This window comes from Octopus sinensis, linkage group LG18 (genome assembly GCF_006345805.1).
Source record: "Octopus sinensis linkage group LG18, ASM634580v1, whole genome shotgun sequence".
NCBI lineage: Eukaryota > Metazoa > Mollusca > Cephalopoda > Octopoda > Octopodidae > Octopus > Octopus sinensis.
In genome coordinates this window covers 12,538,449-12,553,963 of record NC_043014.1, presented here as the reverse complement: position 1 = coordinate 12,553,963, position 15,515 = coordinate 12,538,449, and the positions used below count along the sequence as shown (strand labels likewise).

Sequence of the window (15,515 nt, the reverse complement as noted above, 5' to 3'; positions counted from 1 at the left end):
TTATCTCTGTCTTTCACACATACACACACAGCCAAACATTACTCTCTCTGTCTCTTTACACAACACTAACAAAAGCACTTCACTTACACACCACACTTTCTGTGTCGCACACGCCATCAAAACACACACACACAACAACTCACGCACGCACACATGTACATCAATGCTTCCGATGCACACCAACTTCAAAAGAACTTCCCCCACAAAACAATGCACGTGTATCTGTTTCCCCGCTTGCAAAGAGAAAGTAGGAGAAAGTGTGGTAATAGACGGAGGAGGAAAGCATTTGAAATGAGAGAGGCAATCGTATATGTATATGTTTGCGTGTCTATGTGTGTGTACACTTGCAAAGAGAAAGTAGCAGAAAGTGTGGTAAGAGAAAGAGTGAAGCATATGAAATGAGAGAGGCAAATCGTAAAATATCGAGTTGATCTAATTTTTGCTTAATTGGGGGTCAAATTGAAAAAAAATTACATGCCATGACCCAATCGAATCTACTTCAAACAATCATAGGTAAATTCCAATTGAAGAAATTGTATATTGTACAATTGTATTAAAAACGAACATGGTAACAGGCAGAGAAACTGTGGCTTTTATCATAAGAGATATATACAACAAACTTTAGTAATATGATCAGTAAATAATAAAAATATGACAGTGAAAATTATTTTTTCTGTTCACTGGTTCCATGTAGAGGGGTGCATGTACACACGAAAAATATAGACTCACATCACAGCATGTAAACGCAAACAAAACCAGGGCATTCTGGGAACCTGTGTTGTTGAGCGTTGTGGATGGTCACCGGAGTAACTTTTGCAGACCAAGCAGAATCTTTGATTGATTAGTGACTTCTGCTATCATGGATCAATTCTTTAGAAGTGTAACATGGTTTGCAAATGAGCATACCATATTATCCCAGATCACCAATTGACAAATTGGTGATTAACGAGGATCCATGTACTGAATTTACAATTATTCTTCCTACACATTAAATAATGGCAATCTCCCAACATATGCATATATACATGAATGTAAGTATAGAAATTACCTTTCAAATTCTTTTCTGTAAAAAATATATTTATTATAGTTCTTCAAAAATTTTTCTGAAAGAACAGTCTTGTGTTGGTTTTGTGAAGTCTCTGGAAGTAGAGAAAGTATAGAATAACATCATGACAACTGCAACACGTTGATAACTCATTTGAAACTTCCTCAGTAAATAAAACCTTGTTCTAATGATGCTTGCCTTTGCATTCTGGAGTGTTTGCTCAAACCAAGTTTGTAGCAATTTTGTAATTTTTTGTGGTTAAGAAAGTTTCCTTTGTAACCACATAGTTTCAGGTTCAGTTCACAGTGTGGTGGCTTAGGCAAGTGCCTTTACTTATAGCAGTAGGCCACGAAACTTTTTTTCCCCACAAGAGTTCCGGACCCCAGTTATGAACTCATTGCATACAGCTCAACTATCAAACTAATTTTATGAGCACATAACAAGCGATGGGCAATAAGAAAAGGTCACTTGGGTAAGGAATGACATATTTCTTTTCTCTTTTAATAATGCTTGTTATTCTTGTTCTTGTTTCAACCATGGCTGTCTCTGCGTAGTTATTTGTGTCGTTGTTTACTTTATAAAGCAGTAAGAGTTGCTATCACATCACCCTCTACCCACATTTTTCCCATCCACATCTTTACCATATGGGGCCCTGACATAATCTGATAATAGGTATAGATGCAAATCTATCTAATTACTTGTCTTCTAAAATCAGGTATAATTTGGCGATCGGTCGACTTACAACACTGTTCTTTGTCTTGAGTTTACTTGGTAGAGTGTGTTTTACCAAGAAATTGGTCAAGGTGAGCTCTGATTGGCTGTATGCAAAGAGTTCATTACTAGGGTCCGGAACTCTTGTAGGAAAAAAAATTTCGACAGTAGGCCGAACAATGGCTTGTGAATGAATTTGTGTGCCACATAAAAGCACTTTGTCCACTCTGCGGGTGGTTGGTGTTAGGAAGGGCATCCAGCTGTAAAAACTATGCCAAAACAGACACAGGAGTCTGGAGCAGGCTCCTGCTTGGTCAGCTCTATCAAACCATCCAACTCATGCCAACATGGAAGGTGGACACTAGACGATGATGATGATGATGTGTGTGTTTGCGTTTGTCACCTCCACCCACCATACACACACAACTTGTCAACTGGTGTTGGTTTGCTTATGTCCTTGTAGCTTGGCAGTTTGGCAAAACAGACTGACAGAATAAATACCAGACTTAGAAACAAGTAACAGGATTTGATTTGTTTGACTGAACCCTTCAAGGTGGTGCCCCAGCATGGCCACAGTCCAATGACTGAAACAAATAAAAGAGAAAAGATTCTCTTGTCATCCAATCATATCGCATAAGCAGTATCATTTGATACCAAACTAAATATTAACACTGAACTTGCCTCACCCCTGAAAGGGGTGAGATAGGTACAGTGCTTGGGAGGAAATTTGGTTCAGGGGAGGTGGGGCATAAGTCACTGTAATGTAGATGGAGAGCCCAATATACAATGTCTGGTCATTTTTAAACTTCTTGATCCACTCATACATACTTGTACACAGTAGAACACGGTCCCCCTATTGTACTGAAATCTGCAATGATTTCAGTTCCTGTGGCACATAAAAAGCACCATCTGAGAGCGGGCCGATGCCAGCGCCGCCTTGACTGGCTTCTGTGCCGGTGGCCATGTAAAAAGCACCAACCAATCATCGCCGCTGCCAGACTCCTTGGCACCTGTGCCAGTGGAACGTAAAAAGCACCCACTACACTCACGGAATGGTGGCATTAGGAAGGGCATCCAGCTGTAGAAACACTGCCAGATCAGACTGGAGCCTGGTGCAGCCTCCTGGCTTCCCAGACCCCCGGTCGAACCATCAAACCCGTGCTAGCACGGAAAACAGACGTTAAACGATGATGATGATGATGATGACACACCTTCGGACCAGAGAAATTGGATTACTGATCTCTTTTCTTCCTTGGTGCACACCAAAAGCAGAGGCCATGTTACTGTGTAACACACAAAACAAAACTGAAGCGATCAAGGTCCAAACACATTTACATCATATCATCATCATCATTGTTCGACCGTGGTCGAGACAATGGAATTTACCATGCTACGCCAGACTTCACGGTCCATCATGGCATTACGGTCCTGTTGCTGGATGCCTGTATCCCTGGAGATTACATCAGGGTAGGAGAGTGTGCACCCTCTGGTATTGCGAGTAGATGGCTTCCAGAGGAGAAGAGTAGAAATTACTTCTTTTCAGCTCTACAACAATGTCCAGCAAACTGGACTCTCCTATTCACAAGAGATGACACAGGTGGTAGTTTCCCATATATTTGCATTTTGGTTGGATGGCGCGCTTCCACGAGAGATTTTGAGCTCTCATAAGGAGGTGAGTGTAGGTTCCATCCAACTGCCTCTCAAGCTTCTTTGATAACGTTCAGGATTCTGAGCCATATAGTATGTGAGCACTGAAGGAAATGTGGCCAACCTAAAGAATGTTTCAGCAAAAACAGGTTATTTTTGTGAGATTAATTTGCCATCTCAACATGGCTAACCACTAAGGGTGGGTGTTACTGTAGCTTGCAGCCCAGGAGAACATCGCCTCCAGCTGGCCAGTGACACACTTTCTGTGCCCCATCAGCATTTGCAAAGGGAGGCCATCCCTCCCTCGTCAACCCAAACTCACATTGTCGTGCAGTTACTGTTTATACCTCGTTCAGAGATTTATTATTGCAGGTAATTTTTGACTTCCTTTTATATCGTTGTGTTTGCCCATCTCCACCAATAGTGATGGCTTGTTTATAGCATCATACTTAACAGTTTGGCAAAAGAGACCGATAGAATAAGTACCAGATTCTAAAATATAAGTATTGGGGTCAATTTGCTTGTCTCAAACCCTTCAAAGTCATTGCTCCAGTAAACAATAAACGACACTCTACAAAGATAAAAATAAAGCTTGCAAAGAACAAGACAAAATATAAATAAAAATAACCATGCATACGTTGTTAGGTATGTTTATACCTCGTTCAGAGATTATTATTGCAGGTAATTTTTGACTTCCTTTATATCGTTGTGTTGCCCATCTCCACCAACTAGTGATGGCTTGTTTATAGCATCATAACTTAACAGTTTGGCAAAAGGACCGATGGAGAATAAGTACCAGATTCTAAAATATAGTATTGGGGTCAATTTGCTTGTCTCAAACCCTTCAAGTAATTGCTCCAGTAAACAATAAAAGACACTCTACAAAGATAAAAATAAAGCTTGCAAAGAACAAGACAAAATATAAATAAAATAAACATGACATACGTTGTTAGGTGAGCCAATCGACATACGTTGTTAGGTGAGCCAATAGGTAGTTCCATGATGAGGAAAATTACCATTTACTGAATTGCTCTCAATTTCAACAGAACAAAAATAGCACCAAACATTTACCATTTACTGCAGGTTTCTTTTCTTCATTGCATAAATTATCACAGATGGATTCTCAATTGCTTTTCTACACAGAGAAAGCTGGAAAAAAAAAAAAAAAAAGAAAGAAAGAAAGCAAAATAATAAAAAAATAATATGAAAAAATTATATACAGTGCTCAGGTGCACCACAACTTGTCAGATAGTGCGTATAAAGTATATGCAGTAATGTAAAAATGTCTGGAAAGCGAATAATGTATGAGTCAGATACATGCTTGTGTGTGTATGGAGGGGAGAAAATCAGGTGTAGTGTTGGTGAATCTCAGAAGCATGGAAGTTTTGAAGGATGCAGTGCTCCGACAACTAACAACTGATGCCGGCAGTTTGTTCCATGCTTCAGCAACTCTCAGTGTGAAAAAATGTTTCCTAAAGTCATGGGAGCTGTGCTGTTTTCTGACTTTGTAAATATGTCCACGGGTGTTAGACAGGTGTAGTTTGAAAAGGTGCTCAGAGTTATTGTTTGTAAGAACTCATTTAACAATGAAGAAGGACAAAGAAGATTGAAGTGATCTCAACATAACATTAATATCTAGTAGGCACCGAAAGCAGTGAACTGGCTGTAGCGTTTGCATGCTTAGCAGTATTTGGTCTATCGTTACATTCTGAACTCAAAACTTGCTGAGGTTGACTTAGCCTTTCATCCTTTAGGGGGTCAATGAAATAAGTACCAGTTGAAAACTGGAGTCCATCTAATCAACTTGCTGGCCTTGTGCCAAAATTTGAAATCAATATCTAATAGGTGCCAATATGGCTGTGTTTGAGAGGTTTGCACATGGTTTCATGTATAGTCTCACTGTGTAGCACCTTGGACAAGTGTATTCTATTATAGCTCCAGGTTGACTAATGCCCTGTGAGTGAATTTGGTAGATGGAAACTGTGTGGAAGTCTGTTTGGTATGTGTGCGTTATATATATAAAAATAGATAAATGGTACACCAAAGCACCAATATTTACTGGAAAATTCTGTAACAGTTCTTTTCATATATCAAACATAAATAAACATACCGTTACGAGCTACTACAATAGCCAGTGCCCTCATACCGTAGTCCCTCTCTCTCGCTCCTTAATCCTATGTGTATGTCCTTCTCCACGTTGTCGTTGCCTCTCGCCGAGATCTTATCTGCCTGTCTTCCTCTTTCACATTCACTGTCATTCTCTCGCTCGTCAGCCCCTCAGATTCCCTGTCTGTCCTCCTCTACACTGTCATTCTCTCGCTTGTCAGCTCCTCAGATTCCCTGTCTGTCTTCCTCTACTGACCGCCTTCATATCAGTCCCGTCTCTGCCAGAACTGCCGGCCGACTGTTTCAAACTCACAGCTCGTTCGCTTTTTAAAGGGTAGCTTCCTCGAACTTTCCCTGACCGGCACAAGGCCAAAGGTCGCCTTAAAACTCATTAATCCTTCCAGAATCTGACGGAACAAAGGACAATAACTTTGTATTCCAGACTTTCAGACTACAACGAGCAAAGTAGGTCATAGCATTTGTTTCCCGAATTGACCTACTCATATCAATACATATAAAAATAGATATATATATATCTTGTCAGTAAATCATAAATCGAAAAGAGAAGCACACTCTAAGTTATAGAGCAGTAGAGTATTTAGATAAAGTTAACTATGGCTGGTCTATGGGGTTACCCAAGGTTTCACGTCCATAAAGCACTTCAGTTAAGCGCCTTATGGACATGGAACCCTGAGTAACCCTTTGAACTGACCATAACTAACATTCTCTCTCTCTCTCTCTATATATATATATGTGTGTGTGTGTGTGTGTGTGTGTATATGTATTTATACACACACACACACATATATGTATGTGTGTGTGTTTGGGATTGCATGCTCTGCCTTATATATATGCCTTCTACTTTACTGCTCTTCCTTGGTGCCCCTTTTGTTGTTATCTTGTAGTGCTTTTTTACTCTATTTCATTTTATCTTTATTTTTATCACATTCAATCATTTATTCTCATGCCTCGATGACATCCAGGTGGTTGGCGAGCCATCTTGTCCCCTTAGGCTGAGTCAGTTTCCTAGAGCAGCATTCTTCAGACTTTTTTTACTGCAACCCACAGCAAGAACCACATTTTGCATCGTGACCCATCACACCCAAAGCCAAACTCTATTCTCCAGGTTCATTTATTTAGCATCGGCAATTCATATGTATATTTCTTATATTCCGCACATATTGGAATTGTATTTATCTATTTGTATGGATGTCAGAGTATTATTTTTAGAAAAATATATTTAGAGGAAATTCCAACACAAAGGTAAAGTAAATAATATTTGAAAAAAAATGTCATTTAATGAGATTGATGCCCTTGTTTGTTAACCCTTTCGTTACCAACCCGGCCAAAACCACCTCTGGCTCTGTAGTATAAATGTCTTGTTTTCATAAGTTTTGAATTAAAATCTTTCACCAATCCTTAGTCACAATTTATGTTCCTAACACTAGCTTAATGATACTAAGTTATTTTACTAAATTCTTTGTTATATTTAAAATTAATTGAAAGAAACACAGAGCATCTCAACAGAAATATGGTAACAAAAGGGTTAATAAGCACTTGATTGCAGTTAGGAACAGAGGAAGACAATGCTACATGCATATCAGGTGCAGGGTTGAGCCTGTTTCTGTCCTGTCTTCAATTGAGTTAATGTCAAAAATCCCAGTTCACATAAGAAAGTAGTTGCAAAAGGCAATAATAATAGAAAAGCCTTTTTTACTCAGTAGTGGAAATTCCTCTTTGTTCTTAATCCAAAATTAGCACAAATTTAATTTCTCAAAACCATTCTTAAGTGTGAAGGAACAACTAAGATGCAGCAATTCAGCTTCCTCTTCAGGGAAATAAGTTTAACCCTTTAGTGTTTAAACCGGCCATATCCGGTCAAAATATTCTACCTGTTTTATGTTCAAACTAGTCAGATATGGTCATTCATAGCTACCCTATTGTGTCATTTTAAAAATAAACAATCACATCATTGAAATCTCAACGCCATGAAATGATGCAAGATTAATTTTACATGGTGTGAATACATAAGCTTTACATTTTACAGAATAATCTGAATGCTAAAGGGTTAACTCAATTACTGATGCAGGGCTTTGGAAAGCAAATGGATTTGCTTTCCACGGGCTTTTTCTTCACTGATTCAAATTTCTTTTCAGGGAAATACTTATCAAAGCTTCAAGATAGGAAAGTAAGAAGTGACAAAATCTCTAGTTTTAATCTTCATAATGTCATCACTGACAATGTTCTCAGCATTGTATTGTAACAATGTTGGGAACATGTAATAATCACTTTTAAGTCTTCTTTGCCATAGACTCAGCATTTTCTGAAACCCCCTCAAGGCAATGAGCTAGTAGAAATCTTTGCACGCTGAGTGAAATGCTTGGCGATATTTCGTCTGTCTTTACGTTCTGAGTTCAAATTCCGCCGAGGCTGACTTTGCCTTTCATCATTTTGGGGTCGATAAATTAAGTACTAGTTGCGTACTGAGGTTGATCTAATCAACTGGCCCCCTACCCAAAGATTTCGGGCCTTGTGCCTAGAATAAAGATTTTCTGAAACCCTTCAATATGTTGAAATATATTGCCACTTTTCCTTGAAGTTTCATGTTTGGATCATTAAGAATGCCAAAAATATCAGGTAAATAAGCCAGTTTGGTAACCCAAATATCCTCTTCAAAAAGTTGTGCCATGGGATTATTTCTTTCTACCAAAAACGTAAGTTCAGTTCTAAGTTCATACACCCAGCTAAGTACTTTGCCTCATGACAACCAACAACCTTCTTTGTGATACAGCAAGTGGGTGTATCGGGATCCAATCTCTGAACAGAATATTTCAGATATTCTACCATTTAGTGAGCTCTCTTCAATGAAATTTACAATCTTAAATGCACTTTTCAATGCTTCCTTAAGATTCACCGAAAGTCCCTTTGATACCAGAGCTTGTCAGTGTATAAAAGTGATTCCAAATTGTAATCCCTTTGCAGTTTTTCAAGTTTAATTTATACTGCCCAACAAGACAGTCTTTTAATGTAGCAAATATGTCTGCACCAGTTGTATACGATGTCAAATTTAGGCAGCACAAGTCTTCCAACACATCATTTTGCCACGCATATCTACCTGGGATCTTTACGGTTTGAACGGCAGTTTTTAACATAATTTCTGGGTAATTAAAAAATTTTAAACCTCGTATACTGGTAGAATGTGTTTATAAAACATCTTTTTCTCTTGCCTTTATTGAGAAAATTCTATAGTTTGTAAGATATTTGTTGTTTTATTTCTTCAATTTCAATCAATCAGTGATGTCTATTGAGTTAAAAAGCATTCTGTGCCGTATGAATATGTCCCTCGTTTAAGAAACAGATTGGGTTTATTTACATTTGTGAAGAAAAAAGATACCCTTCCCCCACCCCTAACCCTAAAAGAGATTGAAATGCAATAGATCGATACTAGGGTCATAATTATGAGTGACAATTTCATATAACACCGCTAGAAAAAACTAACGTTCAAACCGAAAAGATCCCCTATCTGACATAAACTAAAAGTGTAGTGCAATTTGCAATATCACTGCTTACGTCTAGCTGTATTGCAAAATCTATACCAGATTGCAGTCTTGCAATAAGCATTCCTTCTAAATGCCCTGCAATTGAACAAATTCTCTGTGATATTGTATTGTCACTGACAGGTATTACTGCTAATTCGTTGGCAACTTTTTCATCAACCATAGTACACACAATAATCCAAACATGAAGGAAGAATAAATTGTTAATGAATAATAAATCTGTAGTAAAGTAAGAAATAGCTATAGTAACAAAATTATAAGGCACATCTGCACAATCGTGCCCCCTTCGGCTTAGATTCCTCGTAACTTTCAGTGGAGATACATTTGCGTAGCTATGCTCCATTTATAACTGCAAAGTTCTTAAATCAAAAGATCGCGAAAAGACGAGATGATGGCCCAAGTTGAGTGGCTCTGTGGTAAGTAGCTTGCTTACCAACCACATGGTTCCGGGTTCGGTCCAAACTGCGTGGCACCTTGGGCAAGTGTCTTCTACTATAGCGTCGGTCTGACCAAAGCCTTGTGAGGGGATTAGACGGAAACTGAAAGAAGCCCGTCGTATATATGTATATGTACGTGTGTTTGTCTCTCCAACATCGCTTGACAACCGATGCTGGTGTGTTTACGTCCCCGTCACTTAGCGGTTCGGCAACAGTGACCAATAGAATAAGTACTAGGCTTATAAAGAATAAGTCCTGGGGTCGATTTGCTCGACTAAAGGCGGTGCTCCAGCATGGCCGCAATCAAATGACTGAAACACGTAAAAGACTATGTTTAACCATTTAGAGTCCTGCCTGTGGCTAACCAACAATATCAGTAATGAATGCGAACTGAGTTACTTACTTTCTCATCAAACCGCTGCAATGCCTTATCTAGAAACAATTTATGTTTCTTGGAATAGACGTGTTTTTTACCTCCAGTATGACTTGCATGACATATAGAGCAAAACTGGAATTGCTGTGGGTCAGAAGACATGATTAATTCTGTAATTCTAAATGAAAAGGTAAACAATGCAACACCGTGTTTACTAAAGGTTGAATTGCTTTACTTCTTCAGCACTGCTGTTTCGTATTTATCTCATTATACCTAGATAGAATAAAAGAGTGAAATATACCTAGATAGAATAAAAGAATTAATTATACCTAGATAGATAGATTGGGAGATAGAAATGTCACAAAAAGGTTTTAAACACAAGAAGCAAATGAAGATAGGTAAATATTGCATGCTGTTTCGTATTTATCTCATTATACCTAGACAGAATAAAATAATTAATTATACCTAGATAGAGAGATTGGGAGATAGAAATGTCACAAAGAGGTTTTAAACACAAGAAGCAAATGAAGATAAGTAAATATTGCATGCGGCATTTATTAAAAGCACAATAACGTTCGGAGTTCCAGCGGGAACTGACTTCTCTTTTTATGTTTTCAACTATGAAACGGAAGAATCAATTATATATTAAATTAGATCTAATTGCAATATACAAAGACTTGGTTATATTTGTTTCAAAATAATTTCTTATTTTATAATGTCAAGGAAAAGTAAATGACTGTAAAATTTCTGTTAGAAAAATTTATCAACACATCAGATTTATCCACAGTTACTTTTATTCCGTCTACACCGGTTGCAAATTTATTGACCAATCAACATCAGTAGTTTATTTTAATCAACCAATGAAATACAAGCGTGGCAAGCTTAAATTATGTTCCTCATTCGTTTTCGTTAAAGTTTGAATTTTGTATTCACTGTTTGCGTTTTATCAGAAGCCGAACGATTTCTGTTCGATATTATTATATCTTGGTTACATCGTGTATGTAAACACAATCTCAAATAAACGTAAGTACAATAAATGTTTGGACTTCTAATATTAACAGTAATTAAGGTGCTTGTTTATACTTGTTATTTGTCATAGTTTCACCCGACATCACTTTCAAGTCAGCTCTCCCACTTCTCAGGAAATGTCCGATTTCTTTTGAATAGCATCAAAATCTAAATATTTTTTGTAATTTATCTAAAAAAAATAAAATTGGTGATCTTCGAACTTATATATATAATATATATACACACACATATATATATATATATATATATAAGTTCGAAGATCACCAATTTTAATGTATGCATGTATATATATGATGTTGGACAATATGCCCTTATTAAAAGTGAACAGAATATCCTTAATCTCTATATAATCAGCAGAATTGTAAAGTGCTTTTGATTTAGTTATTTTATATATACATAAGTATTTTCTAACTAGTAGACCAAAGTACGGATATAACGTAGGAAAATAACACTAATATTTTGACACGCACGTTTGTGTTTCAAATTGCATAAGTCATTACTGTTATAGCCGTTTACCAAGTTTTTCTATTATTATTATTATTATTATTATTATATAGTATAGCGAATATTTTCTGGTTGGTTTGTTTACTGTTAATGGGATCTTTTCCTTTTGAACGGCAGTTTTCAACACAATTTCTAGTTAACTAAACACTTAAACTTCGTAAACTGGTAGAATGTGTCAAAATAAAACATTTTTTTCGGTAAAATTACAGATTAACACCCGCACGATTTTCACTAAGAAAAAAAAAAATCGGATTTTTTGCGTGGAATCAAGTACCCTGACCTCGTAATATGCTGTAAATCCCATATTTGGGTTCGGAAGGGTGGGGCTAACCCCCCCCCCTCCGAACCAAAATATGGGATTTGCAACATATTAAGGAGGTCAGGGTACTTGATTCCACGCAAAAAATCCGAGCTTTTTTTTTTCTAACATAAATAGTTGCAGTCAGGAATTATGGAATTATATTTTGTATGGTGCATTTTCAGATTAGATACAGTTTTGCTAACACCATTATTATTCTTGTATAAGTCAACTGAATGACTCGCATGACTATGTTTCTGCGGGTGAAAACGAAAGATGGCCCACATTTCTTTAACCGATCCTTCATGTTGACATGACACATTATAAGATAGTAATGTGCGAGATGTTCTTCAAAGATGTTGCATTAGTATGTTCTCTTAGAGTTTGTTGGGAGTTTTAAGTCTTGGAATTTTGCCTTTAGTTCACATCTACAATATTTACAAGAAGCTTTAGTTTCAACTCCTTAAATTCCCACGATCCACATTTTAGCAATTCTTCACTTAATTACACTTGTTGTCTTAGAATGTTAAACTGTTATGATATTATTTGAATAGTGTGTTATTGTTTAATGCATTATATCTTATTTACATAAATGACATGTAATAACTCATAAAAATATCTTGTGTTAAACAATCATCATCATCGTTTAACGTCTGTTCTCCATGCTAGCATGGGTCGGACAGTATGACCGGGGATCTGGGAAGCCAGAAGGCTGCACCAGGCTCCAGTCTGATCTGGCAGTGTTTCTACAGCTGGATGCCTTTCCTAACTCCAACCACTCCGAGAGTGTAGTGGGTGCTTTTTACGTGCCACCGGCACAGGTGCCAGGCGAGGCTGGCAACGGCCACGATCGGGTTGGTGCTTTTTACGTGCCATCGGCACGGAAGCCAGTCAAGGCGCCACTGGCATCGGCCACGTTCGGATGGTGCTTTTTACGTGCCATTGGCACAATATGATCACAAACGGGGCTCCTCAAATGGATCTATGGAGTTATGTTACTTGACAGGGTGTATAACCTCGGTGATCAGGAAGGTCACAGCATTTGTACCATGGACATGTGATTAGAATGGCACAAGAGAGAATTGCAAGATTGATTATTCAAGCTGAGCCAACCGGCAGGAGACCGAGGGGTAACCTAAGAATGAAATAGTTAGATGATATCTATACTTTCAGTTGGTCACACTTAGTAATCCAGCTGGAAAGTGTAATGACAATTGCTTTTGATAGGACCCTATGAAAAAGATGCCTTAGGATTATACCCCAACAACCCTCCCGGGAATAGAAGGCAGAGAAAATGGCTGGATCCTTCCAAGGGCCAATAAACTAAGTGCTAGTGAAGTAACTTAAAAAATTCTGCTCACACACAAATGTTGACCTAGTGCCAATGCTTGTAATGATAATCTCTTTTGGCCTTTAACTCTTTAGCATTCAGATTATCTTATCTATTAACATCATCATCATTTTGTGTCTGTTTTCTATGCTGGCATGGGTTAGATGGTTTAACCGAAACAGCTAAGCTGGAGAGCTGTACTAGGCTCCAGTCTGATTTTGGCTTGGTTTCTACAGCTGGATGCCCTTCCTAATATCAACCATTCCAATTGTGTAGTCAGTGTCTTTTACATGTCACTGGCATAAGTGCCTTTTATGTGTCCCCGGCACAGTCCATGACTACGATTTCACTTGGCTTGACAAGTCTTCTGAGTACAGCAATTTGCCAAAGATCTCAATCATTTGTCATCACTCTGTGAGACTCAGCATCCAAAGATCATGTCTTTCCCTAGGTTCCCTCCACAGTTAGAGATCTGCACTTCCTCACGCAACTGTCCTAGAATTAACCATGCATTATCTTGTAGCTTCGACATTTTGATGATGTCATTGTATATTTTTAGAATGACATTGTAGGACAGGTATGAGAAGCTAGATCTGACCAGTTTGAACATAAAACAGATAGGATATTTGGGTTTGATGTGGTTGGTATAGATGCTAAAGGGTTGATATACAGTAATCCCTCACCATATCGTGGTTCACCTATTGTGCACTCAGTACATTGCAGATTTTTCTGGCGAATATATGTAAATTTATATCATGGACTCCTCAGTAAATCTGGGTTTTTGTGGCTGATAGGTATTTATACTTTTTTAGATTTTAATTATTTCTGTGGGAGGTTTTGGAATGTAACACCCGCAATAGTCGAGGGATTATTGTATAAAACATTTTGCTTTCCATTTGATTTGTTCCACCCATGCCAGCATGGAAGGTAAACATTAAACAAATATGATGATGATGATGATATTGTTTTATCTTTTGCAGATTGAATAAAATGTCAGACAAGATTCAAGTCGTTATTCGACTACGGCCACTTAATGAACGGTAAGCTTCTATTTCTTTTTCATTCCTTACAGGATGACCATTACTGCTATTTAGGCAGTCTGTAAATCTCGTAGATATCATCGGTACTGTCTTAGTTGTTGGAATTGAGTCTCACTTGAGAGATATCTTAGAAAAAATCTTGGAGAATGGTTCCTTTGTTGTCCCAACAGACTTTGTGCTGATCATAGGCTCTTTACCCTTTTGTTACCATATTTCTTATTTCTTTACAGCCCACAGGGGGCTACACACAGAAGGGATAAAAAAGGACGGACAAATAGATGAAGTCGATTATATAGATCTCAGTGCGTTACTGGTACTTATTTAATCGACCCCGAAAGGATGAAAGGCTAAGTTGACCTCGGTGGAATTTGAACTCAAAATGTAGCGACAGACGAAATACCTATTTCTTTACTACCCACAAGGGGCTAAACACAGAGAGGACAAACAAGGAAAGACAAACGGATTAAGTCGATTATATCGACCCCAGTGCGTAACTGGTACTTATTTAATTGACCTCGAAAAGATGAAAGGCAAAGTTGACCTCTGCAGAATTTGAACTCAGAACGTAGCGGCAGACGAAATACCGCTAAGCATTTTGCCCGGCATTCTAACGTTTCTGCCAGCTCGCCGCCTTATTCCAAATTTCTGTTAACAAATGCTATCTTTGTTTGAATTAATTTTTTAAATAATGAAGAATTTTGTAAAATAACTTTCTAATAATTAAGCTGGGGTCTGGAATAATTTAACAAACTAATTTAATTGATGGAAGATTATAATTTAGAACAGAAAGTTTTTGTTATAGAAGCTGGAGCAATCTCGGGTAGGTTGGTATCAAAAAGGTCAAACTTCTGAAGTTTTGAAGAAAAGTTGCAAGTCCATTCCATGTACTGAACTTTTGATATCTGAATCATAAGGATAAGCCCACATTTCATCTCTTAAGGATCTACAGGTTTCAAAGAGAGGATGACAGGACCAAAACTCTTGGTGGTTTGCTGTGCTTGAAAAGACACATTAAATTAAGAAAAAAACGTGGTTGTCCTTGCATACATGTTCATCCCCTGCAACCCTCTCCAACTGAGCATCCCTAGTCTTGCAGGCCCTTAGGTGCTGGTGTCACATAAAAAGCACCCATGCCGGTGCTGCATAAAAGCACCCAATACACTCTGTAAAGGGGTTGGCATTAGGAAGGGCATTCAGCCATAGAAACCATGCCAAAACAGACATGGAACCTGAACAGCCCTTCAGCTTGTTAGCTCCTGTCAAATCGTCCAACCCATGTCAACATGGAAAATGGACGCTACGTGATGATGATGATGATAAAATCAGATAAAAAATGGTGTTCGTTCTTTCTTCCAAATTGGGTGTCAGTAGCTAAGGTACCCATTTTGTATACATTTTCCGATACTTAATCTTCTTTAATGCATTGTGACCACCATGC

General features: G+C 37.9%; 2 protein-coding genes across 2 annotated transcripts in view; one reads left to right on the top strand and one right to left on the bottom strand.

Annotated features, from left to right (window-relative positions):
• LOC115221620 overlaps positions 1 to 3,035 on the bottom strand; it is a 34,968-nt gene extending 31,933 nt beyond the window's left edge. The window contains exons 1-2 of the mRNA XM_036510970.1: positions 2,968 to 3,035; positions 1,049 to 1,063 (exon numbers count right to left, since the gene is read on the bottom strand). Coding sequence (XP_036366863.1) covers positions 1,049 to 1,063; positions 2,968 to 3,035 — 83 coding nt within the window. The remainder of the gene's footprint in view (positions 1 to 1,048; positions 1,064 to 2,967) is intronic.
• A 7,749-nt stretch (positions 3,036 to 10,784) lies between these two features.
• The window catches only part of LOC115221619 (centromere-associated protein E-like), a 49,204-nt gene continuing 44,473 nt past the window's right edge, over positions 10,785 to 15,515 (top strand). The window contains 2 exon segments of the mRNA XM_036510969.1: positions 10,785 to 10,899; positions 14,018 to 14,077. Of these exon segments, the coding sequence (XP_036366862.1) occupies positions 14,028 to 14,077 (50 nt within the window). The 5' untranslated portion in view covers positions 10,785 to 10,899; positions 14,018 to 14,027.